Raw genomic sequence first — 26305 nt, 5'->3', positions numbered from 1 at the left:
AAATGTGGTGGGTGTTCTTAACAAATATAATAACAAGTAAAAAAGTATCAGTCGGCTTTGCCGACAGAGATATACCCTCAGCCTGTGTATATTGAAAATTTTTTTTTTCCCAAAAAACGTATGTATTTAGGGGGTTTTTTAAAATTTGGGCGTATGAACCGACAAAAATGTTAATTAGAATTAAAAATCAAAAGTTTTGCAGAGGAGATACTTAAAGGAATGGACCGACATATACAATTATGGAAGTGGATCTCCAGCCACTACATATGATGCCATAGGCGGTTTTTACAACCTTTGGGCTGTTTTCTCAAGAAGTATGGACTTGCCCCTGAAAAAACATTTACCATCGTAATTGAGGCAGCGAATGCAAGTTGTTGCAACAAAAAATAAACTGATTCGATAGCAGGTCTTAAAGTGAATTTATCTGAAATTTTGTGTGAGAAGTACCGGATGTAGTGGACAAATGTAGACCATATTTGAACTAGATCTATATCTGGTAGATATATTAGGATGTGTAAAGAATTTTTGTGAGGGGGGGGGGGGGGGGGTGTACCTGAAAGGGTGGACCGATATGGCTTATCTTCGAACTTAAACTATGTTGGAGAAAATATTACTAAGGCCAAATTTTGGACCCAATCGGCAGATCCGTTCGAGAGTAATCTTGCGCTCCAACCACCACGCACGGTGTCATAGGGTTTTTTGTAACTTCCAGGCTATTTTCTTGAGAGCAGGTCCTAAACTGAACTTTTCTGAAATTTTGTGTGGGAGGTACCCCATTGAGTCCATATTGCACAAATTTTGCGAACATTTCCGGACTTTTGTGGGGGAGGTACCTGAAGGAGTGGACCGATATAACCCATCTTCGAACTTTAACTAAGTTTGGACAAAATATTACGAAATCCAAATTTTGGACCGAATCGGTTGATCCGTTCGAGAGTTATCGTGCGCTCCAGCCAGCATAACATATTTTAAGGAAAATGGCATAGTATTGAATGATTATATTTATCTGTGCTATTTTTATACCCTCAGCATTTTTGCTAACGAGGGTATATTCACTTTCATACGGACAAAATGTGCCTTATCGAAAAAATGGTTTTAGACTCCAAGTATGTTTCGACGAAATCCGTTTCAGACAATTTGGAGTTGATTTAGCCATGTCCGTCCGTCTGTCTGGCTGGTTGGAGCGCACGATAACTCTCGAACGGATCAATCGATTCAGTCCAAAATATGGTTTTCGTAATATTTTATCCAAGCTTAGTTTAAGTTCGAAGATGGGTTATATCGGTCCCCACCTTCCGGTACCTCCCCCACAAAAATTCGAAAATGTTCTATGATAACCCATATCGGTCTACTCCTCCAGGTACCTCTCCCACAAAACTTCAAAATTTTTCGGAAAAAATGTTCACACGATTACTCTTGAAGGGAATGACCGATTTGATTCATACTTTACACATCCTTATATATCAACCAGATATAGTTCAGGTTCGAATATGGAATATATTTGTCCACTGCTGCGGGTACCTCCCACACTAAATTTCGGAAAAGTTCACTTTGAGACCTGCTCTCGAATTACTTTGATTTTTGTTGAAGCGACATTCATTCGCTACCTCAATTACGACGGAGCAAGTCTATACTTCTTGAGAAAACAGACCGAAAGATGAAAAAACCCCTATTGCACCATATGTAGTGGCTGGGGAGCACGATAATTCTCGAACTGATCAACCAATTTGGTCGTCATATTTTGTCCAAACTTAGTTTCTGTTCGAAGATGGGCAATACCGGTCCACAACTTCCGGTACTTCCCCCCAATGTCACTAAAATCGTATGCACGATATCTCTTGAACGGGCAACCAATTTGATCAAAACTTTGGATCTACTAATATGTTGTCCAAATTTTATTTAACTTCTAAAATGGTCCATATCGGTCCTCTGCTTAGGTTACCTCCCCCACAAAAATGCAACATTTGTGTCTAAGTACAGTTTAGGGTCTATTCGAAGATGCTTTGTTTACAGCGATATTATGTTTTCTGTAGACAAGTCCAGGCTTCCTGGCATACTGGTCCAAAAGTTACACTATGACCCACTGAAATGACTAGTGGGCGCGATATCTATTGAAAAGATATGACTCCCAAAATAATATCCACTTCAATAATGGAATATGTCGGCCCATTCCTTCAAGTACCTCCACCGTAACACTTTTGAACGTTAATCCTAATCTACATTTTTGTCGGCAAGTTAAAATGTCCAAAAAGAGCCACAAAATTCTGAAAAAAATAACTAAATACATTCGATCTGTCCGTAGATGAAAGTTTTAATTCACATAGACTGAGGGTATATCTATGTCGACAAAGCCGGCTGATACTCTCTTGCTTGTTTTACCTTATTTAGGTATCAGTGGTCACAAAATATCTCCGCCTAAAATTGCGGACAGGATAGAATATAATTATTCCGCTTTAGTTCAGAATTTTTTATGGTGGAGGGTATAAAAAGTTCGGTCCGCGAAGTTAACGCTTTTTTACTTGTTTTCATTTTCTTTGTCATTGGGTTACTAGCACCACACCCAACCCAAGTTTTTATCGTACTTACTCGTAAAGGCGCGGCACATATTAACTCTCTACCTTTCACGAGACTTAAATGTAGCCCCTCAATGTCCACTTGAGATGAAAGAGGGACTAAGAGAAGTCATGTGCTTTGACATGTTAAAGCCTGTCAGGGCTGTTGCTTGGTGTCTTTCATCCGCTACGACAACTTTATAAAAATAACTCTATTTATCATATTTATACCCTCCACCATAGTACCCTTCATGTATTCGTCGGAGACCCAATGAAGTATATGGTAAATTTCAAATTTCCTTTATAATTCCATCCAGAAAAAATTAAAAAAAATTTACAAGCACATTCACGATTTTTGGTACATGGGTTAAGAATAAGATCGTGGTTTAAAATCTGTTCGCGTTCACAAAATTAGATGCTGCGCCCAAAAGTTATGGGGGGTTTTATTCCCTTATAAAGAAAAAATATTTAAAATTCCCTTTGTGTTGTAATACCAAAATGAATATATAAATCGGTAACAACATTTAATATCTATCCGTAGACGCCTAAATATTTGCTAAATTTATTTTCATTTTCGCGGAAAACCAACAAATAATGAAGGAATCTTGGAATAAATTTTATTTATTCTATCTCAGAGTCCACAAACCTCTCTAAAAAATAAATTAAAAATACGTACAGAATCTAGACAATGTCCTGAAAAATGTGAGTCCAAAATTTTATAGATTAAGATTTTAAATTGCATATTGCAGCTACAACAAAAGACAAAAGTTTATTGTTGGAACCAGGGTTTCGGAGTCGGAGTCGGAGTCTACGAGTCGGAGTCGAGCAATTTTGCTGGAGTCGGAGTCTGAGTCGAAAAAAATAACTCGACTCCGACTCCGGGCAAAATTTTTTCCACCTTATAGAAGTATAACATACACTTTGGAACAAGAACATTGTTTTTTTAAATAATTTTTTATTTTAAAAGAAATGTATAAGAAAACATATATGCAAACGGTATATTATACTAAGTTAAGGGACGATTCACAGGATATTTATTATCCTCTGAAGTGTAGTCTATTCATCCCTATTTTGTTGATCCAATTGATTCTTTACATTTTTGCAAACAAAAGTAATGCTCCATGACAATGGAATTAAGATTGGACCTGTAACCTCTTTCGTCAGAAGTCTCACAAAGGGCTATTGGTATTCTCATCCAGTGTTTTATGAGAAGTCATCCTTGTCTTCTATTAAAGGCAGTGTGGTCTCTATGGGAAATCTTACTGAATACCCTGTGGCACAAAATGGAATTCAAGATCTGAAGTGGAAAAAATTCCTTTTCGGAATGAAAGCCCCAATTGAGAACCCCAAAGGATCCCATAGCTGAAATTTCTGACTTATGACATAATGAATTTTTTCATTGACCCCCATCCATCATTGAGAAAATAGCTTTATATCTCAATTTGGAGACATTGTTTCATCATTTTTAGATGAGATGTCATCTTTCTATATACTCGATGAGGGCTTTAGATGTAGACATTCAAATAAGCGGATCTGTCCGCCAGGGACCGATATAGTTCATGTGTATCCGAGTTTTCTACACAATCACATACGAAATTCAATGAAATATATAATCATAGTTTTCATGAGAAAGGATCGGGTAAAAGTGATAAAGAAGAGAACACATGGCAATATCGATTTCTTGTCCTAGCAACATTTTTGTAGAATATTTTCATGCACGAAATCTCATCGGGTGCTAATTTTTCAGTTCCCGAAAACTTCCATCTGCCTACGTGCTGGGTAGAATACACACTATATCTCAAATATTTCCACACCAATGTTCAAAATGTGTATAAATTTCAGAAAAAAGTAGAATGTATAAATATCATAGAATAGGTAGTGAAATTTTTAAGCCGATCGAAACAATATTGCCTTAGTGTGAGCTTTGGATTGGAACAATTTATTTTATTTTGTTTGCAGCATAAACTGTGTTTTTCTCGAAATCGGCTACAAAAATATATGACAATTGGTTTATTCGTTTTCGAGCTAAAGTTGGCACCCCACAATGCTTTAATAAAAACATGCTTTCGTAGACGGCCTCAAAACTTCGTAATATTTTTCTCTTTCAGATGAAGAAAACAAAACTGCCAGAAAGTTACGTAGTTTTCTCGGAAAAAAATCAAGAAAAATTACTGTTATTGAGCTTTACAACTGGGTGTCTCCTTTTGAGGCTAAGCACACTAAAATGTTGGCTTACATCCAGTTTGAAACTCGGTCATGAATTGTCTATAATTGGTTTGCATGTAGTCCTTATGATTTGTATTGATCCTTCATTTTCACTTATTTTGAAAGCTTAACGATATCTGACGCGGAAGAATTCCGTCCAGAATATACTCGTGCAAAAAAGGATAACCGACAAAAACGTTTTAACTTTGCTATTTTTCAATGTAAGATTCGGCAGAAACAATATTGATATGTTCGAATGTATTCGAACGAATGTCTTTTATAATGAATTGTAAGGAAAAACTAACAATTTAGCCTATATAGGCCAAAATATAGGAAAAAGTTAACAAGTTGTGCAAATTTTATTCATTTTTAGTGGTATAGGATTTTACCCTCGGAGTCGAGCCGGAGTCGGAGTCGGAGCCGGAGTCGTGAAAAAAACTCGTCTGGAGTCGGAGTCGAGCCAAAAATAGCTCGACTCCGAAACCCTGGTTGGAACATTATTTCAAGAATATATTTTTTGGTTTGAGAACATTTTTTGGGAGTTATTCTACTATTTCGCTAAATTTCCAAACAAAACCTGAATTATTTTGCTAAAACCTCTTCAAGGAAAACAGTTTATCATCGTGAAAGTATATTTGCTTAGTGTGATAAGCAATAGAATTAGGAAATAAATAATGATATTGATATTACAATCAAAGAAAAAAACATAAAAGTTAAAAGCCGTATAACGCGCGAAATAGTTAAAATCAGTTGAGGCGCATGTGCTTTTCGCATAGAGCGAGTGCACTTCTGTCAATATGTTTGCATTTTTCCATATTTCATTCAGCGACCAAAGTGTGCCATCAGTTGCATATTACTACGCCACAATGCTTCCTGTGGGTAAAAATAACGCGATGTTCATATGATTATAAGGCGCATCCGATTTCAGTGACCCCCTGTTAAAAATACGTCAATAAGACAAATTTTACACAGATTCGTCAAGAACCGCGGATGTGATACTTGATTCTATTTTTGGTTAAATACAAATATTACTCACGAATCTCTGTAATTTATGACACACCTTTTGGACAAATATTATAATCGCGTATAAAGGATTCCATTAATGTAAAAAATTTTAAGGGAAATCGCGGTTTAGTATGCGGAATAGTCAAAATAAAGTTTTGCTTATTTTCCTATTTTCAGGGTATATATATCAGCGGTTTTAGTGGATGGATTCGATCGCTGTAGGGCTCATTAAATCTGGCGCGGAAAAAAACTAAAATCATGCGGAGTTCAAGAGTACCTGAGTCACAGTTGTAAATTTTGAAGCCAAAATATAGAACCATGTTGCCCAAGAGATATTCTTCAATTCTTTCTTTGAGCTTATGTCTGAATTTTCCCTGGTTTAACCAGAAACCAAGAAAAAACACAACAAAACGTGCTAACTTCAACACATTTTTACGCATTTTTTTTAATATTACCACCAACACAGCTTCCACGTAATTTATTTATTATGGTCTATATTGAGACCCCGGCTAAAACACTTCAATTAATATAAATATATTCATATTATATAAAATATATTGAAAGTTCGCGACTTATTAAATTGTGAACCTCAACTTCAACGATTGTAAAACATTTTTGAATATTACCATATATCTGTCGGCAAAGCTGACTGATACTTTTTTAAAGCTCTACGCAGAAAATTATCAATATAAATTAGTTTTCATCTGATAAGATATCCTACTCCTCCAAGGAATTAGACTTAACGTGAAGGAAGAAAAGAAGCTAAACTAAAGTTATTTAATTTTTCCTATTTACTTCAATACACTTCATGGTGGAGGGTATAACAAGTTCGGACCGGCCGTCCTTAACGCCGTTTTTATTTGTAAGATAATAGCATATTTCCAATTTGTTTTTGCTTTGAATGCAATTTTTCCTACCTTGGATATAACCTTTCTTTTGTTCTAAGATATGGACTTTTTGCAATATTACGAAATAGAATAGAATAAAGTCCGCAGAGATTATTGTGGATATTAATGTAAAACCGCAAATACAAATATCTTTGGACTATTTACAATGGACTGGCTAGACTTTTTGTCCCTACAATGTTGTGGCCTTAAACAGTTTCTTTTTTCTTTTTATGGATTTTTTGTTGCTTTTATTCAAATCGACCAATGCAATTATTATTTAAATGAGCATATTCAGCAAAAAAAAAAAAAAAATAATAAATATGCAAAATAAGTTCTGAAAAATTGTATTGCAAAGAGGAAAATTAACAAAAGACATGGTTTATTTGCCTTAACCCGCATTTTAAAATACATAGTGAAAGCAGTTTTTTTTTTGGTCTTTGTGTTGGTGAGTTATTATGTATTTTACATTCAACAAAAACAGGAAAAACAACAACAACAACAGAAAATATGCAACTACATATGCACTATTTCAAGTGTATTGTTAAATTATTTAAGTGGTCCTGTGTGTAGTGGTCTCAAAAAAAAAAGAGAAACTTTTGTCTATGGCCCAGTGTTTATGTTGTTTGCTTTTTTATTTATGTTTGTGTGTGTGTTCATGTGTGTGAAAGTGGTTGTGGAATTTTTTGTTGTCCTGATTGTCCTTTTATATAGTTTTATGAATTTACATAAGTGCATACATACATATATATAAGCATTTGAAGTTTTTTTGTATGTGTATGGTATGTATGTATGTGTGTACTTGTTTGATGTTATTGTTTTTGTTCATAGGCAATTGTTGTGAACAACCATTTATAAATTCATAACAATTCAGGCGTTAAACCATGTTTTACCTTTTTAAAAATTCCTTTTTTTTTTGTTTTGGAAGGGACATTTGAATAATTCTCTGTGTCCTGGTTGGTTTGATGTAAAAGTGCAAAATTGCTTTAAATAATCATAAAAATAATCACAATTTGGGATTTTTGTATTTATTATTTATTCAAAATTACATAAACAAAAACCACACTTGCAAATGCATGCCTTTGTTAGTAAATGGGTCAGTGGATTTTTAGACAAGCATTGTGACACTGAAGTGGAATAGAATTGGATCAAAAAAATTTAATTTTATTTTTAGTCCCTTTTGTGGACAGAACAGAGCATTTTTTTTAGATGCATTTTTAAGCAGTTTTGTTTAACATGGATGATTTGTCCTAATTGACTTCTCTTTCAAATCAACTAGAGAAACACTGCCGGCTATTTCATTTTCAGTTCATTTATAAACAATTGGAATTTTTCTGAAATTTATCCCCAATTCACAATTAAATTATTAAGTTTGAATACAATTTTTCAGAAGATAATTTTGTTGCTGTTTGGCAACTGAAACCAGAAAACGTGACGATAATGAAATTGTGTTCACCATCAGCTATCATCAATGCTCGAGCATTACCCCTTTTGCTATCAAGTTTTCTGTAAATTCATTTCTCAAAAAAAAAAAAAAAACGAAAACATAAATTAAATTCATATCAATCAGCTTGATATGATATAAATTCGTGCAAATTGAATGAGATTTGTCAGTCGGCTAGAAACATTCATATCCAATGTTTCGTTGTTTATGTGTGCACTGGTTGTCAATCTTAATGCAATTTGTTTGTTTCAAACTAATCAAACTGTGTTATTTTTTTATTGTTGTTATCCCGAGTTGTCTTTGTCAGGGGACTAACAAACAAACTTGTTGTCAATGAATTTCAAACCAAATTGATGAACATTTTTTGATTGATTGATATCATTGGCAATATAAAAAATCCGTGGTTTGTTTGCAACGTTTTCTGTTTTTTTTTTTTTCAAAATTCATCTTTTAATAGATTTAATATTTTTCAGAATTAGTTTAGGGTGCTGTAATTTGAGGGCATCATTTATGTTGGAAATTAAAAATGAGTTATAATTAATCAGTAGTCTGAGTCACTTTTCTACACCTTATTCAGATGTAATTCGAATCATTTTATTTGTAATTCGAGAATTCCATTTGTAATTCGTAACATTTTATTTGTAATTCGATTTATTCCATTTGTAATTTGAATTATTTTATTTGTAAAGCGAATTGTTCCATTTGTAATTTGAATTATTTTTGGGTGACGTAGGGGATGGAAGATACCAAGGAACGGTCCTGACCGGCTTTAACATGGCAAAGCCCAGGATTTATCTTGGTCCCTCTTTCATCTCAAGTGGACACTGACCTCCCCGAGGTGTCACCTGGGTAACTGCCTTTAACACCTCTTAAAGGTAGTGAGCTAACATGTGCCGCGCGTTCACCCATAAGAACGTTAAAAACTTGAGTTTGGGCGTCGGGTTAGTAACCCTCCCCTAGAAAAAAACAGCCTACTATGAAAAAACAAAAGAAAGGAAAAACAAACCCCTCTAAAAATGACAAACCCCGCAAACGTTTTAAGGACCATGATTTGCGAATCTGCACCAGGAATGTTCGCACTCTTTATAGAGAAAGTGCAGTATACGCATTGGCAGATGTACTTGAAAAGTAAAAGGCCGACATTACTGCCATGCAGGAAATACGATAGAACGGGAAAGGCCTCACAACAACACCTAAAGGTGACGCACTGTATTATAGCTGGCATGACACGAATCATGAGTGTGGTTGCGGATTTGTAGTTGGTCGGAGGTTAAAACACTGGTCTCCAGCTTCAGCCCAGTGAATGAAAGGCTCGCTACAATTCGATTAAAAGCAAAATTCTTCTACATCGGTTTTATTTGCGCTCAAGCTCCCACTGAAGACAAGGAAGAACAGACCAAAGATAAATTTTACGAGCGCTTAGAAGAAACTTATGACCGTTGCCCTGCCCATGACATTAAAATTATACTAGGCGATTTTAATGACAAAATTGGAAAGGAGAATATCTTTGGCCCAACAGTCGGGAAATTCAGTCTCCACAGTGAAACATCTGACAATGGTATGAGGCTGATAGACTTTGCAGCTGCAAAAAACATGGTAGTTAGCAGTACCACATTTAAACATCTCGATATTCATAAGGGCACCTGGCTGTCACCAGATCAAAGAACAAGAAATCAAATTGATCACGTTGTGATAGATGAAAGACATGCATCAAGCGTGTTGGAAGCACGATCGTTCCGAGGTGCAAACATAGACTCGGACCACTACCTTGTTGCAGCAAAGGTACGTACCAGATAAAACGTAGTAAACAAAGTGCGAACAAGACACACGGTAAGCTGCAATCACAACAGATAGCCACAGCATATTCCGCTCAACTGACCCAACTGCTTAATCAAAGCACTCCTCGTCCTGATAACATATCAGGACAATGGCAATACATTGCCACTCCATGCAAACAACCGCAAAATCAGTACTTGGATACCAGAGACCTCCACCAAGGAATCCATGGTATGACTAGGAGTGTCGTGCTGCTACCGAAGAGAAAAATGCGGTAGCAACGCGTAGCGCACGCGAGAGGTATCGGGAGAAAAGGAGAGAGGAGAAACGTCTTTTCCGCAGGAAAAAGAGAGAGATAGAAAAGCGGGAGTGTGAACAAATCGAGATGTACAGGAGACAGAATGAAGTCCGAAAATTCTACCAAAGAGTAAAAAATCAAACTGATGGCTTTGGAACTGGCACATCCTCCTGTAGAGACCAGCAAGGTAATCTGGTAACTGATACAGATAGTATGCTAAGGATATGGAAATATCATTTTACCAAAATGTTGGTATCCAATAGTAGCGACGTCGACGATGATACCACAGATCCAATCCCAGAAAATGGTATTGAATGTATACCACCCGGCCAAGATGAGGTAAGGACAGCAATAAGCTGAAGAATAATAAGGCAGCAGCAGCTGATGGCCTACCAGCCGAGCTGTTTAAAATCGGAACCGACACGCTGATAAGGTGTACGAATCAGCTAGTTAGCTCCATCTGGCAGGAAGAACGCGTACCCGACGATTGGAACCTGAGCATTCTATGTCCCGTCCATAAGAAAGGAGATAAGATTTTATGCTCCAACCATAGCGGCATAATTCTTCTCCCTATCGCTAACAAGATAGTTTCAGGGATATTGTGCGAACGACTAAAGCCCATGGTCAACGAAATAATTGGAACATACCAATGCGGCTTTAGATCTGGCAAGTCCACCATTGACCAGATATTTACCCTGCGGCAAATTCTGGAGAAGACCCAAGAGATGCCTACCACCTTTTTGTCGACTATAAAGCAGCCTTCGACAGCCCGCTAGGTTCAAAGGTATTCCAAGCCATGTCTGAATTTGGTATCACCGCAAAGCTCTTTCGACTTTGTAAAATGACTCTAGCTGATCCAAGATCCTCAGTAAAACTAGGAAAGAACCTCTCCGAAGAGTTTTGTACCAAAAGAGGTTTCAGACAGGGAGACAGCCTTTCGTGTGATCTTTTCAACATCCTGCTAGAAAAGGTTAGACAAACGTCAAAAGAAGTGGCACAATCTACACCAATAGCCACATGTTACTTGCTTATGCTGATGATATAGACATCATGGGACGATCAGTAAAATAAGTAACCGATATCTTTATGAAGATCGAAGGAGAATCTGCTAAAGTGGGTCTGGCGGTAAACGGCGAGAAGACAAAGTTGATGGTGTAGACGCGCAATGCGTCCTTTGAGATCGGACTAACTGTTGAAGTTGGATCCTATAATTTTGAGGTAGTAAAAGACTTCGTATACCTCGGCACCGCCGTAAACACAACAAACGACATCAGTTGTGAAATAAAAAGAAGAATTGTATTGGCCAAAAGATGCTACTTTGGCTTAAGTAAGCAATTCAAACACAAAGCCACAACTCGTCAAACAAAAATAACGATTTACAAAACACAGATACTACCCGTGCTGATGTATGATTCCGAAGCCTGGGTACTTGCGCAAGCAGATAAGGTAGTGCTTGGCGTGTTTGAGAGAAAAATTCTTCGAAAAATCTACGGAGTAATCTGCGTTGACGGAGCTGTATCTGCTATACAACGACATCAATATAGTTAAACGTATCGAGATGCGATTGCATTGGCTAGGCCATATCATAAGAATGAGCGATGATGAACCCGCTAAAAAGGCGTATAAATTCGTGCCACATGGCGGTACACTCAGAATTGGCAGGCCAAAGAATAGATGGCGCAAACAAGTGGATGAAGAGATGACAAGGCGCAGTGTTCCAGAAAGGGAAGCACAAAACAGAGAGAATTGGAGATGTTTTCTTAGTTCGGTCTATGGAAAAAATGTTCTGTAATGGGCCAGCTAAGTAAGTAAATAATTTGAATTATTTATTTGTAATTCGAATTATTCCATTTGTAACTCGAATTATTTCATTTAAAATTCGAATTATTCCATTTGAAATTCGAATTATTCCATTTGTAATTCGAATTATTCTAATTGTAATTCGTATTATTTTATTCGAAATTCGAATTATTTTATTTGTAATTCGAATTATTCTATTTGTAATTTCAATTTTGCGTTTTGTATAATTTTGCTTCCGTAGAATCAGGGCATACAAAAATTCCTTACAAAAAATACTTAGTATACCCTGAAAAAATGTGCATCCAAAAATGGGATGCAAACATTCCAGTTACAGTTTCTCAGGTAATGGTCCTTAGTGGTATTTGTTGTTCCCTTGCTTTGTTTTTTTTAACCCAAGTTTTGATCATTTAACAGGTATTAAAGGCATTTCCCCAGCTTACATAACGGGGAAGTCGCCGTCCGCTTGAGATGAAGGTGGGACAAAGATACGTCGTGGGTTTTGCCATGTTAAGGTCGGTCAGTTATTGTACATTCCCTACGTTACATTGATGCTGATACCTTTATTAGTGTGACTTTCTGAGGTTGAGGTGCCTGTGTAGGCAGACGAGATGATACAAATCTTTTTAGCATTCTATTTTAATTTTGTCAGTTTAAGCCGGTATGTATGTTTTTACTTCGGCATGCCCCAAAACTGGTATAAGTTATGTCTTGAGATTACATAAAATTACTCTCCAGTAATGCTTGCGTCCATAATAAAAACATCACTTATTATTGTTGTTACTTACCTGTAATATACGTTTTGGTAGATTACGATCATCTTCTTCGGTAATTTGTGTACGATATGTTTGACGATCGAATGTCGGTGGATTATCATTAACATCGCGTACATTTATTATAACGGTGGTGTAATTTGTTTTTCGATTACGTGACGCCTCCAATTTCAATTCGTACTGTAAATGAAATAAAAAAAAAGAAAGCGTAAAAATAAATTCGATATTATTTATAGTAGAACAAAGAAGGTAAAGTACCCAGTTGTTCGGGTAACTAGGGAATAACTAGCAATTTTGCTGGCTACTGGTAAACACCCCTAGTTACCACCCAATCTACTCGCAATGTTATAGACCGGTGAATTTAACATGGGGATGTCATAGGAAGGGGTCTATTGTCCCCTCACTGCATTACCAGTAACCACCCAATTCGATAGTCATGTGAAAGGCAATTGTCCCCTCACTGCAATACCAGTAACCACCCAATTTGATAGTCGTGTGGAAGGCAATTGTCTCCTCAGTGCATTACGAGTAACCAGTCAATTTGGTAGTCAGAAATGATAGCCAAAAATACTAGTAACTTGAAGTCAGATAAATGGGTTAATGCATAAATGCATTAGCCAAACTTTATTTTAATACATGGTGTGCAAATATTTTACAAAGTACATTATAATCTTGTATACATATAGATCTTGATCCTTGATACTGGAACTAGTGTATGGCTACTTGATGCAGCGACATATGTTTATTTGGTCCTTGGAATGTTTTTCTCGTGGGTCCTTCAGAGTTCCTGAAATAAAATGTATATATAAGTTTAATGAAATGACGCGATAATGAATTGTGTCAAGATATGTATCAATACTTACCACATATATATTATAAATATTCTTCTTAAATTATTCACCCTTCTTATGATTTAGCTGGTAACACGTTCTTTTTAGCATCTTTAATTTTTTCACAACAAACGCATCAATAAGTTTTTAAATTATGAATAAACAAACAAAATGACAGAATTTTTTTCTTAAAAAAAAAAGAAATAATGTTGAAAAGAGATTACAAGAGAGAAACATTGTCTATTACACTATCCATAGGTAGTCTATAAAAAAGTCAATATATTACACGTCGCATTACCTGTAGCTAGTGAATTGACATATTAGGCAAGGAAGCCTATTTCCAGTGACAAAATAGGGCTATAGGCTATTTTGTGTGCCATTTTTGGGTGTAAAGTAAGTAGAATCAATGAGTAACTAGTTACATGCCTATGTCAAAGTAGACAATTGCTATTTATTGAACAACTGGGTAAATACTACAACAAATACAACTGAACAACAACCACATAGAAACTTTTTTGTTTGTTATATTAAGGGGTGTTTACACTAGCCATCAATGTCATTTGACCTGAAATTTTCCATCGTTATAAGTCGCTAATGTGTGCAATATTGGGAATTTTCCTTACGCTATTTACTTTTTGCGTCCTCATTAGCAAAAATGCAGTGAAATTACGTCTCCACATTGTCTTTGAGGGGAGATATGGAATGTTTTTATTTCGGGTCATATGACATTGATGGCTAGTGTAAACACCCTTTAGTGTCACAGGTATATGTAAACAAAAGAAGGAAATGTCTATTAATTATTGGAATTTAAAAAACTAATCTTTTTTCACATTTCAATAAATTTTTTGAAAAACATCAAAGAAAATTCGTTACATTTTCAATTTGAATGTTTCCATATCATTCCACTAAATGGATTATTTCTCGCAGAATGTAGAATTCTTGCAAAAATGTTTGCGATCGCTGGAAATTCATTGAAAAAGGAGAAGCTGTTTCAGTCTTTTGTTTTTAAAATCAAAATGGCAAATGTTTACTTTACTTTTTGAATTTTAACAAAATACTATACATATTAATAAATGTTATACCGCCTCTGTAAGTGGTATTCGTAAGTGGTGTAAGTGTAAGCCGTTCGGGCTTGGATGAGGTTACATGTCCTTGATATGAAGAAGGCGGACGGAATTTGACACTAACAATACAGCCCCGTTCAGTCAGCTGAGTATTGTTGTTACCTTATATTGTTCTACCATGGATATTATCATGAAAAATTTTCATTACAAATATCCATATCGCAACATACAACCGTTTTTAAATCAATGTTTGTTATCCCTTACTTTTTTAAATGGCCACATAACCGGGATTTTTTATTGCATTTGTCAAATTTCTCAAAACACCATAAAATTTTAGTTAGGGTTATATGCGGTATTCGTATAGCCCGGACTTATGCTAACAATTTATTGTGGATAAGGTTTGGTGTAGAAGTCATGCGAACAATGGGACCCTCAAATGTCAAATTACCGCTATTTCGGTATAAATGTAGGTTACATTATCAAAATACTAAAAAATACTAAAACATGGACCTGCATTTAAAATTTTGGTGGATAACTTTTGTGACTGCAGGGAACCACAAATGCGGTAGTAGTAGGTAGCTCAGCCAAAAACGTAGCTAAAACACTCACCATAACTAAAATCTGGAGGTACTGTCATAGGGGGCTACACCTAAATATGGACTTACTTATGTTTAAAATTTTTGGTGAAGAATTTTCGTGACTGCAGTAAACCTAGAATGTTAAATTACGTGTAGTTCAGTCAAAAAATGTTGATAAAACCGTCAAAATGCCAAAAGTCGGAAGGTACCGGTTTACTGGGGCTACACCTAAATATGGGCCTATGTTGACAATTATATGTGCAGAAGATTTGTGACCGCTGGAAATCTCAAGTGTCAAACTACAGGTAGTTCGGTCATAAAACGCTATCTTCGAACATGACCTGTCAATGAAACAAGTAAGTACGTATCAGTCAGCTGTGCTGACGGAGAAATACCCTCAGCCATTGACCAAGAAAAAAACAACAAAATAATAAAACAACAATAGGATTAAGCCAGACTATTTAAAAAAAAAAACAAGATTTTCTTTTAAATTAATTTTTTTTAATAATTTTCTGCGGTGGTTTGCCAACATTTTAGACTATGGCCGTTGTGGAACTTTGGAGGCCTATATCTCGGGAAGTATACATCTCCGCAAAAAGGCAAAAATTCAATTGTTGGTTTAAAAAACTGAAGTTTTTGGTCATATATAAAACGGACAAACAAAATTTGAAAAATAAAATCAATCGATTGATTATTAGTTTTTGATGTCCTTATTCATTTTTATACCCTCCACCATAGTATGGAGGGTATATTAAGTTTGTTTTTCCGTTTGTAACGCAGTGCAATACTCATTTGCGACCCTATAAAGTATATTATGTATGTATATTTATTGTGTGTATAAATTCATAGTGTACAATAATTTAACATTTCTATGTAAGAGTTTAGTTTTTACAAACTTTTCGTCTTAATCATATAAACGAATAATAATAAAAAACAAGTAAGCAAAGGCTATAGTCGGACGGGGCCGACCCTGTTATAACCTACACCACTACCTCTAGGAATTAGCTATGTGCTACCGCCTTTCACGCTGAATGTCCGTTTTCGATTACCAGACCTGACCATATCAAACTTTCAACGGTAGCAAAATACCTCCTGGTAATGTTGGCGATATTTCCTGAGTATTTCAGCCAGAGGCAACTTAGGACACGCCTTTCGGATTCGGCGATAAAAACTAGGTCAATTATATAAATTATACATTTCTAAAAAATATGCCAAAATTGAAAAATTCACATTGATTAGCATATCCTGCTACATCTTTAATTTGTCCTTAAATATCAGGTTCCTTTTTGGAATACACTTAATATAAATAAATATATATATACAATGCAATTTGCCACATCTCTGAAATTTGATATTTGGGAAAATTGTGAGTTTATTGAAGATATATCGTCCAAAAATTGTGCACTTGTACCTAACATAAGCTTGAAAATGCACGCAGTTTTGTGATTTTCAGGGCATTTCGAAAATAGTTCATTGTGGTTATATATTGTGATATCAAACATATATTTTATACCGGTAGAAATAATTAATAATAAATAGAAATTCAAATAATTTACATGCAACCAAATTTATAAATCCCAAAATTATTATACCCTCAGCGTTTATGCTAACGAGGGTATATGAAGAAAAGAAAAAAATTTTTTGACTCGGCGATAAAAAACGAGGGCACATATCAATAACTTAATATGAATCCATTGGTAAGAGAAGCCTCCCCTGTCCCTACTGGATGTTTGTGAAACAATTATATAAATTATACATTTCTAAAAATATTCGAAAATTGGAAAATTCGCATTGATTAGCCCCTCCTGCTTAATCTTAAAATTATCTTAGTAGTAAGAGAGACAGATGAACGGACAGGGCAAAATCGACTCCAAATTGTTTGAAACGAATTTCGTCCAACCCTACTTGGGGTCTAAAACCATTTTTTCGATCGGCACATCTTTGGTCGTATTTTGTATTAACCTAAAGGCTGAGGGTTATAAAATAGGTGGCGAAGCGACCCCATGCTGCAATATTTGTATAAAAATTCAATTGGACAACTGAACTGAAGATTTCTCTGTCATGATTGAGACACATTGTAGTATGAGAGGAAATTATGGTTCTCTACACAAAACCCATTATATGTTAGGCAGTAGACCCGTTATCTACCAAACTCATTATTGCAATTTGCATCAGGGGAAATATCATTATTTAATTTTCCATATGTAGGCTACTTTGCCGGTATATGCCATCCAGCAATAAAAATATGGACCAAAAATAAAATTTCTATTTTTTTCATACAAAAGTAATGGTCCATTTCGCCCGCTAAATAATATCGGATAATCTTCCAAAATTGTAGGCATCTTCTTCGAACTAAATCCTTACCTCGTGCAAAATTTCGTGACTATTGAGCTATAATTGCGGCCTCTATTGTGCTTATGATTACACTACAACCAAAAAAACTGGATATATTAGGCTGTAACTCTGTTATCTGTCCGCGTAAATCAACATAATTGGCATCAATGGAAAGGTCAAGAGATCGTCTTCCAAGTTAAGCTTACTTGCCCGGAATGTATCTTCCAGGAATAAAGATATAAGCTGTATATTAAAAATTTTCACAAATTTCACACAAAAGTTTTGGTCCATTTAACCCTCTAAATGTTATCTGATCGCCATATCAAATTGCAAGCTTCTTCTTTATCATATTCTCTTACCTTATTTAAAATTATGCGTTGATCGGACTATTATTGAGACCTATAGAGCAGCTACAAAATCGGATAAAAATTATGTTTTTGGTCCATTTCAGACGCTAAATATTTCACGATCATCACCAATTAAAATAGCGATCTATTCTGATGTGAAACCGACCTCCATACCAAATTTCGTGACGATCGGTCCACAATTGCGGCCTTGAGTTTGATTACAATTTATAATGGACAGACGGACACACGGACGGACGGACGGACACACATCTCAAAATCGCTTTATCTCGCCGAGATATGAAGATTGGTATACCACATTGGGGGTCTCCGACGAATATTTCGCGGTGTTACCAAAACAAACTTATAATACCCTTTCCACATAGTGGTGTAGGGTATAAAAAAAACAAAATATTAAATTATGTTAAAATAAGTTTGAAAGAAATTTTTGAAAAAGTTTTAGAGTTATCTTGACCAACATCCGACAGGGTTTTGAAGCTTTTGGGCCAATATCTCAGGAATTATTGACTTACTCCGGCAAAAAATTGTACCGTCATAAAGCGAGCCACGAATAAAAAACTTACTGAAAAAAAAATTCTTAAACGTCACTTTATCCGAATTTTGTGTGGGAGGTACTCGAAGGAGTGGACCGATACAATCCATATTCCAACCTGATACATGACTGGATGAAATAATACGATGTGCAAAGCCTGCACCAATCAGAAATTTCCCTGCGATGATTATCTTGCGGATTTGCCATTTTGGTTGGTGCCGTCAGGGTTTCTTGGAGCTTTCAGGCCAATATCTCAGGTAGTATGGACTTCCGCAAGAAAAAAATTGTACCGTCATAAAGGGAGCCGCAAGGAAAACTTACTGAAAAAAATTGCAAAACCATCCGAGAGGAGCACTTAAACTTCACTTTATCCGAATTTTGTGTGGGAGGTACCCGAAAGAGTGGACAGATATAGTTCATATTCGAAACAGATCTATATCTGGAATGAATAATACGATCTGCAAAGTTTTGACCAAATCGATTGCTCCCTTCCAGAGTTATCGTTCAGACCATTTTACAGAAAAATTTTGAACTTTTGTGGGGGAGGTACTAGAAGGAGTGGACCGATATGGCCCATCTTCGAACTAAAACCAAGTTTGGACAAAATATTATAACCAACATTTCGAATCGGTCGAACTGTTCTAGAGTTATCGTGCGCCCAAGCCAGACAGACATTTTTTGTATCAAAGTGTATATATACCAGTCTAGCCTAAAGACTGAGGGTATAAAAAGTGTATATAACCTTCTAGCCTAAAGGCTGACCGGAAGGAGTAGCATCGGAATAAATTACCAAAGGATATTCGTACAGACTGTAAACTGCACTTAAACAAAAATTTTTAACTTTTGTGCGGGAGCTACCCTAAGGATATGGACCACTTTCGAAGATATACTACATTTGGATAAAATATTAGGAGATTCAAAATTTGGACCAAATCGGTTGCTCCGTTCAAGAGATATAGCGCGTACAACATGTATGGCGTACAGCGAATACAAGTGGCTACAGCAAAAATCAAAGCGATTTGAGAGCCACTCTAAAACCTCACTTCTCCGAAACTTTGTATGGGTGGTACCCAATGGAGTGGACCGATATAGTCCATTTTCGAACTTTATCTAAAATTCGCAGAAATTTTACGACGTGCAAATTATGGACCAACTCGGTTACTGCCTTCGCGAGTTATGGTGCGCACCATTTTAGCAAAAAGTTTTGAACTCTGTGAGGTGTGGACCGATATTGCCCATCTTTAAACTTTAGCTAAGTTTAGACAAAATATTACGAAGAACAGCCTTCAGCCACTACACATGCTACAATAGGGTTTGTTTACAGCTTTCAGGCTATTTTCTCTTTTATGGATCAAATTGAGAAAAAATCCTACCCCCTAGCTTTTCAAAAATTATTTTTCCGCTGTTTTTTGGTCACTCTAATGCATACATGTTAGCAGTCATCCCACACCTACATACATAAATCGTTCCGGATAGGCCTCTTACATGCAAAAATTCATTTGGAGAACCATGCAATGTGAGTAAGAATCCCAGACTCGTGTTAAAGCTGAAGTCGGGGCGGTCCAGTACGAAGGTAGCGTCAAGAATCAAGTCGTACGTCTCCCTCCACTTTTCAGTGTTCATTTAATGTGTATGTGAAATTTCGAAATATCTTAAAATTTTAGATTTTATGTAAGTCATGAATGTACCTATTTTTTTTTCATTTTATACATTAAATAGCCAGCGCACGAAGTTAACTCATTTGTGGCCACAATTGCCAAATCTTCTCTTTCGTCGTTGCAAACCATATTTAGCACATTTTTTACCAAATGTTGAATTTTATGAGCTTCTACAAAATTTCGCACAATTTGTTCCACTTTGCCAAGTTAAAGCGATTTGTATGCTAATATGCATATCTCTCTCGCAAAGAGCAGGCAAAAACATCTTTGCGAAATAAAAATCACATTAGCTGAAGTGAAAATACTTTGTTCGTGTTTGTCGAGATATACTTTTTTACCTTTTTCTTAAATCTTTTTTCATACCATTAACGATGCCACTACTTGTGGTCGTATATCATTGCTAATAGAAGATATGAGAACAGAAGTTGTGACGAAACAAGATTTGGACAAAAGTGACTTAAACCCAAAATATTGTATCTACACATGCACATTAATCGTAATCTCATCGGATATATTTAAAAAAAATTTCTACATACATAATTTTTATTTTTTTACCTAATTGAATGGGTACTTTCTTTTTACATTAACTAAAATTAACTCTAATTTTAAGTTGTCAAATCCTGTCGTTTTTCTTTTCATACTTTTTAAACTCTCATACGTTAAGAAGTCAAAAGCACAAATGCACACATACATATGTACATAGATTTGTATAAATATTATTTTATGTTGCATGCTGCCAAAAAAAGCGAAGATGAAAGATTTGAAATTACTTACAAATGAAAAATGTTTTACGTTAAAAAGTTTTTACAACTTTTTATTTCAGCATATTTTTGTGTGCTTTCTTCCATTACTCTGTACGAACAGAGGAAATGTTAGCTTTTGCGAATGTGAAAATACATTACAGCAAAAAATTATGAATAATGTATTTTTAAAGTAGACAGAAAGTGCTTGAGTGCAATGCACTCTGTGAAGAAGATGACGACCTCAATGTTTCTGCTACTATTGTCGAAAGGGTGACAGTTTTTTGGGGTCATATTCAAGATGACTTCCATAAGTGTTTGTCGTTATTGTTGTGGTTTTTGTTTATATTCTTTTCAAGTTCATTTAAAATAGCTTAAAAATCCATTTGCAGAAATTTTAGGGTTTCGAGGGATTTTAAAGTTTTAATTTATTTTTTGTTTTCGATTGACAAATTGATGTTTGATTAAAAAATCAACCTTTGAAGAGGTTCCTCTAGTATAAAGTTCTGGAAATGGAAAACGTTCTAAATGATGAAGAAACTTTTAAAGGATCAGAATAATAATATAAATGATGAACAAACTTTTAAAGGACCAGAATAATAATATACTGCAATTAGTGGAATAGTGGTTGATAAATTCAGCGAGTTCATATTTACACTTAATGAAACCGTATTCCACCCAACATCATGCTGGATTTTGCACAGATAACTAGCAGTGGTGTTTTAAAAGTCCAACACCATAGATGAAAAATATCGTCAACTTGTTTTTGTTGTAACTAAATTATCGCTAAAGTTTATGTATTTTAAAAAATCATCGAGTTTTACTTACCCTTGGTCTTGTTTCGTAATCTAGTGGTGATGCTACGTAAATAGCGCCTGTATTATTATGTACGCCAAAGGCATTTCCTACGTTACCGCCTGTAATCGCGTATCGAATATTCGAGGCTGTAACAAAAAAAGAAAAAAAAAAAACAATCAATAAAATACAGAAAGTATTAAAATTTTCGAAATGGGAAGGTTGATTTATTTTAAAGCTATTATATAATTATCAATTTTGGAAATGCAGACGTGTTATTCTCTTTTTATACGCTCCACCATAATATGGAGGGTATAATTTAATTTGACATTCCGTTTGTAAGACATCGTAATATTCATGGGAGACCCTTTTCTTCATCAGGGTAAAATTCTAAGTCGATATAGCCTTGTCCGTCCGTCCGTCTGTTGAAATCAAGATACAGCTCGCAATTTTTAAGATAGAGCTCTTGTATTTGGCATAGAAGTTCATATTACTCCTAGGATCTTTGGTATTACAAATGGGCTACATCGGTCCACGGTTTGATATAGCCCCTATAGAACGATACCACTAAATTCTCGGTATTTTGAAGGTTTTAGCTTTAGCTGTGTTCCAGAACTAAAAAGTTTTTACAATTTTTCGACTTTTACACATTTTACTCGAAAAAGCGTTCCCGTACACAAAAAAGTTGTAAAATGTTCACTTCTCTTTAAACAAAAATGGCGCTGAATGACGCTCTCTTTAAAAACTTTAAAAACACGACAAATTTGGGCGAGTAAAAAAATAGTAACATGGATGCCGGCGTCTGATTGGCTGATACGCCGACTTTGACATTTGTTCCAGTTTTTTGACGTATTTTCCATTTTTCCGTTCCCGAACTATTTCAAAAAACTTGTGTGTGAGAACAAATTTTTTGCAGTTCTTTCTTTTACGAGTTTTACCATTAAAAAGTACGGGAACGAAGCTTTTATTATCGCACCGAAATGGCTGAAATTTTGTACTTAGTCTTTTTTTTTTTTTGTTTTCTCCCATAATGTTGTCAGTATAGGTCCACGCCTTCATATAGCCCCCATAGAACGGTACCTCACGATTTTTGGCATTTCGAAGGTTGTGTCCTCAAAATTCCTCCGAAATGACTGAAATTTTGTATTTAGTTTTCGTTGGTGGTATAAAGCTTTTCACCTGAAATTTGTCGGTACAGGTCCACGCCTTAGTTCAGCCCCCATAGAATGGTAACTCCCGATTTTCGGTATTTTTAAGATTATGGCCATGTTATGGAAATTTGGTGTTTACCCTACGTTGGGGGTATTCAACTTTCCCCTCTAAATTTGTCGGTATTGGTCCACGCCTTCATATAGCCCCACATAGGACGGTACATTCCAATTTTCGGTATTTTTCAAGATTATGGCCTCAATATTCCCAAATGTTGTAGGTCCACGCCTTCATATTGCCCCCACAGAACGGTACCTCCCAATTTTCAATATTGTGAAGGTTGTGGCTTCAATTTTCCCCGAACGGGCTGAAAATTGGTATTTAGTCTTCGTTGGTGGTATAAAACTTTTCCCCAGAAATTTGTCCGTACAGGTCCACGCCTTCATATAGCCCCCATAGAACGGTACCTCCAGATTTTCGTTATTTTGAAGGCTGAAAGTTCATATTTAGTATACGTTGGAGCTAAAAACCTTTCCGAGGTGCACCGTACATGACACTGTTTTATAAGGAGGCGATAAAGGTAAAACCTACGAAAATATCATAAAGGTCAATCTTGTAGAGAATTTTAACTGCTACAACATTATCTTGAATCCCATTCCGATAAGACTTGTGGTTTCTAAGCAATATCGTAAAATCTAAACAAACCCCAAACATGTGAACTTTGACCGCGATTGTTTTAAAAATCCCTCCGGCAAAAACAACATCCTAATATGCCTGAAGATCGACCTAACCACCCTTGAAACGTAGCAGAATAGTTGGATGCGTGGGACTTCGGTAGACTCCTAATTTTTCAATGTATCTCTTAAGTCTAAACAGCTCAACTCGAAAGAGAGTTAATTAAATAAATATCACTATAAATTACCTTCGACTTAATAAGGCAAAAATTAAAAAATAATTTCAGCATGAGATAGGCTGGGATTCGAACCTGGGTCCCCGACAACTGAGTGTCAAGGTTGCCTGCGTCTTAGTGTTCTGAGCCACCATCGACTTGTCAAAACATTAGTAGACAATAATTTATGATCAAAAGCTTCTGATATAGAAGAGCAAAAACTAATGACGTAGGAAGAAAACTTACCATAGTATTTGTGAATATTGAAAAATGGGATTACCAAGCAGGACTATAGGAAAAATTTGGAGTTTCAATATAATAATTGTTCCACAAACATTCCAGATGGGACAAGGGAGACTTATCTCATATCAATGAGTGCACCTCGATTAATATTAGCTCAATGATACGGGACCTACTGTTTATTGTCGATTCCGAACGGCGTGTCCTAAGACACCACTTGTAGAGAACTTTTGCAAGGCTGAAATACTCAGGAAATCTCGCCCACATCAGTGAGGGGTATTTTGCAACCGTTGAAAATTTGATGTTGCCTGGCCTGGGATTCGATCCAGCAAACTATGGCGTGCAAGGCGGGTGTGCATACCTTTGCACCACGGTACAATTAACTGACATAATTTCGCATATACATTTATCTAATGAACATCCTAATATTAATTAAATAAATATCATTGTAAATGACTTTCGCTTAATAAGGCAAAAATAAAAAGAAAATTTTTTTTGTTTTTCGAATTTTCTCATCTATTAAGGTTAGTTAAACCACACCGTGCAGGCTGTCTGTCACAGAACTTGTCAAAGAGGTAATTTTCATTTGTCTCGTTTGCCTACTCTTGCTTTGGTTGAGTCCTCGATTAATGTGTGTGAAGATGGCGTGCTGTTGTCGTGCTGGGTTGCTTACAAAACCCATGCTGATGATCGGAAGCTGGATAGTTATTTCTGACGCCGGAGAGTAGTGAAGCCTCAAGAGTCTTTGCTATAGGCGGCAAAAGCGTAATCGGTCTGAACGATTCACCTTTGATGGCAGGTTGAGAATATTTGTGAGATACTCGACTCGACTCGATACTGTTTCAGCATTACCATGTAGATTCCATCAAGGTCCAACGTTTTGAATGCTTTAGCGTTCCTGATGACTTCGCAACATCATTTTGGTGATTCCTCCTCAGCATGAAGAGATACAATGCGACGTAGCAGGTATGTGGCGAGTGGCTGCAGCAGTGATGATGACTAAGAACGTCCTCTCTGCTAACCGACCATCAGAAGGATTGGGCAGATCCCTGAAGCAGTGATTAGGGAATTCTCCAAAACTAGTTCAATAAGCTTTCCCATTACCGATGTTTAGAAGTGATGAAATCTGACGGGAAAATTATGGGGAGATGATCGGACCCAAGAGAAACGACTGGTTGTTAGGTGACGTCATTTGTCAGACCAAATCACACGTTTTATATCTGGCGAAGCATAATCTAGCATGCAACTATTTATTGGCGGGATGTATACGTTGAACAACTCTACCTCGACAATTTCTCTACTGACTGTTACCCCAATACATTCCATATAAAGGTCATTAGAGCTAGGCTGTTTACGTGGTTTCATTCGCTGATATGTTATCAGTACGAGGAGTGATTTCATCAAGTCATTGATGTAATTCGAGAATATTGTTCTGCGGCTACCACTTGTGATTGAAGGAGTCAGGTATAAAAGCTTAACAACAAAGTAACGAAGCGAATGGAGGTTTGTTCCTCCAAAAACCACCAACTTGGCATCCCTGCTAGCAACAACACTATTTTGAGGGATTTCTCAGCCACAGAGAAATGAAAAAGCCCAACTGCAGCTGATTATATGGATAATTTGGCTAATTTCTCAAAATACATGAAATCAAAAGGGCTTTGTCATATGGGAGCTACATCACAATATTGTCTATGTTAACAACTTTTGATTAGATACCCGTACAAGGAGAACCCTTCAAAATACGTGAAATACAGTAACCGTTATATGGTACCAAAACATTGACCTGTGTCAAAAATTGTTGACGAATAGACTTCTGATTGATCGATAAACATGGGTAAAATGTAGTTCGATGATGATTTTCTCCAAAAAAAAAAACCATCTCCTATTGGAAAAATAAAACATCATATTTGATTCAAATCGATGGGATAATGGGCCTTATAATTTCAAAACATTCGAAATTGGATGTAATAATAAGATATTAACTATATCAAAAAATATGTCCGATATGACACATTTTCTATATGGTAAAAGCCATTTTTTCTTGTAATTCCATCATCATCGGAAAAATAAAACATCATATTTGATTCAAATCGATGGGATAATGGGCCTTATAATTTCAAAACATTCGAAATTGGATGTAATAATAAGATATTAACTATATCAAAAAATATGTCCGATATGACACATTTTCTATATGGTAAAAGCCATTTTTTCTTGTAATTCCATTTGAAAAATAAAAAAAAAATTGCCAACACAACAAGTAAGCCAATGCTATAGTCGGACGGGGCCGACCATGTCATACCCTACACCTTTACCACTGGGAATTAGCTTTTCACAAATCCAAATTTCTTTATGGAACAAATAAACTTATTGTAAGAAATAACTTTGTGGATTCTT

General features: G+C 35.8%; 1 protein-coding gene across 1 annotated transcript in view; it reads right to left on the bottom strand.

Moving 5' to 3' along the window:
* The window catches only part of CadN2 (Cadherin-N2), a 421364-nt gene that overhangs the window by 124880 nt on the left and 270179 nt on the right, over positions 1-26305 (bottom strand). Inside the window, exons 4-5 of the mRNA XM_073971018.1 lie at positions 21664-21779; positions 12750-12914 (exon numbers count right to left, since the gene is read on the bottom strand). Coding sequence (XP_073827119.1) covers positions 12750-12914; positions 21664-21779 — 281 coding nt within the window. The remainder of the gene's footprint in view (positions 1-12749; positions 12915-21663; positions 21780-26305) is intronic.

This window comes from Musca autumnalis, unplaced genomic scaffold, assembly GCF_047663935.1.
Source record: "Musca autumnalis isolate F117 unplaced genomic scaffold, ASM4766393v1 scaffold_2, whole genome shotgun sequence".
Classification (NCBI taxonomy): domain Eukaryota; kingdom Metazoa; phylum Arthropoda; class Insecta; order Diptera; family Muscidae; genus Musca; species Musca autumnalis.
This window is presented reverse-complemented; position numbering and strand designations above follow the sequence as displayed.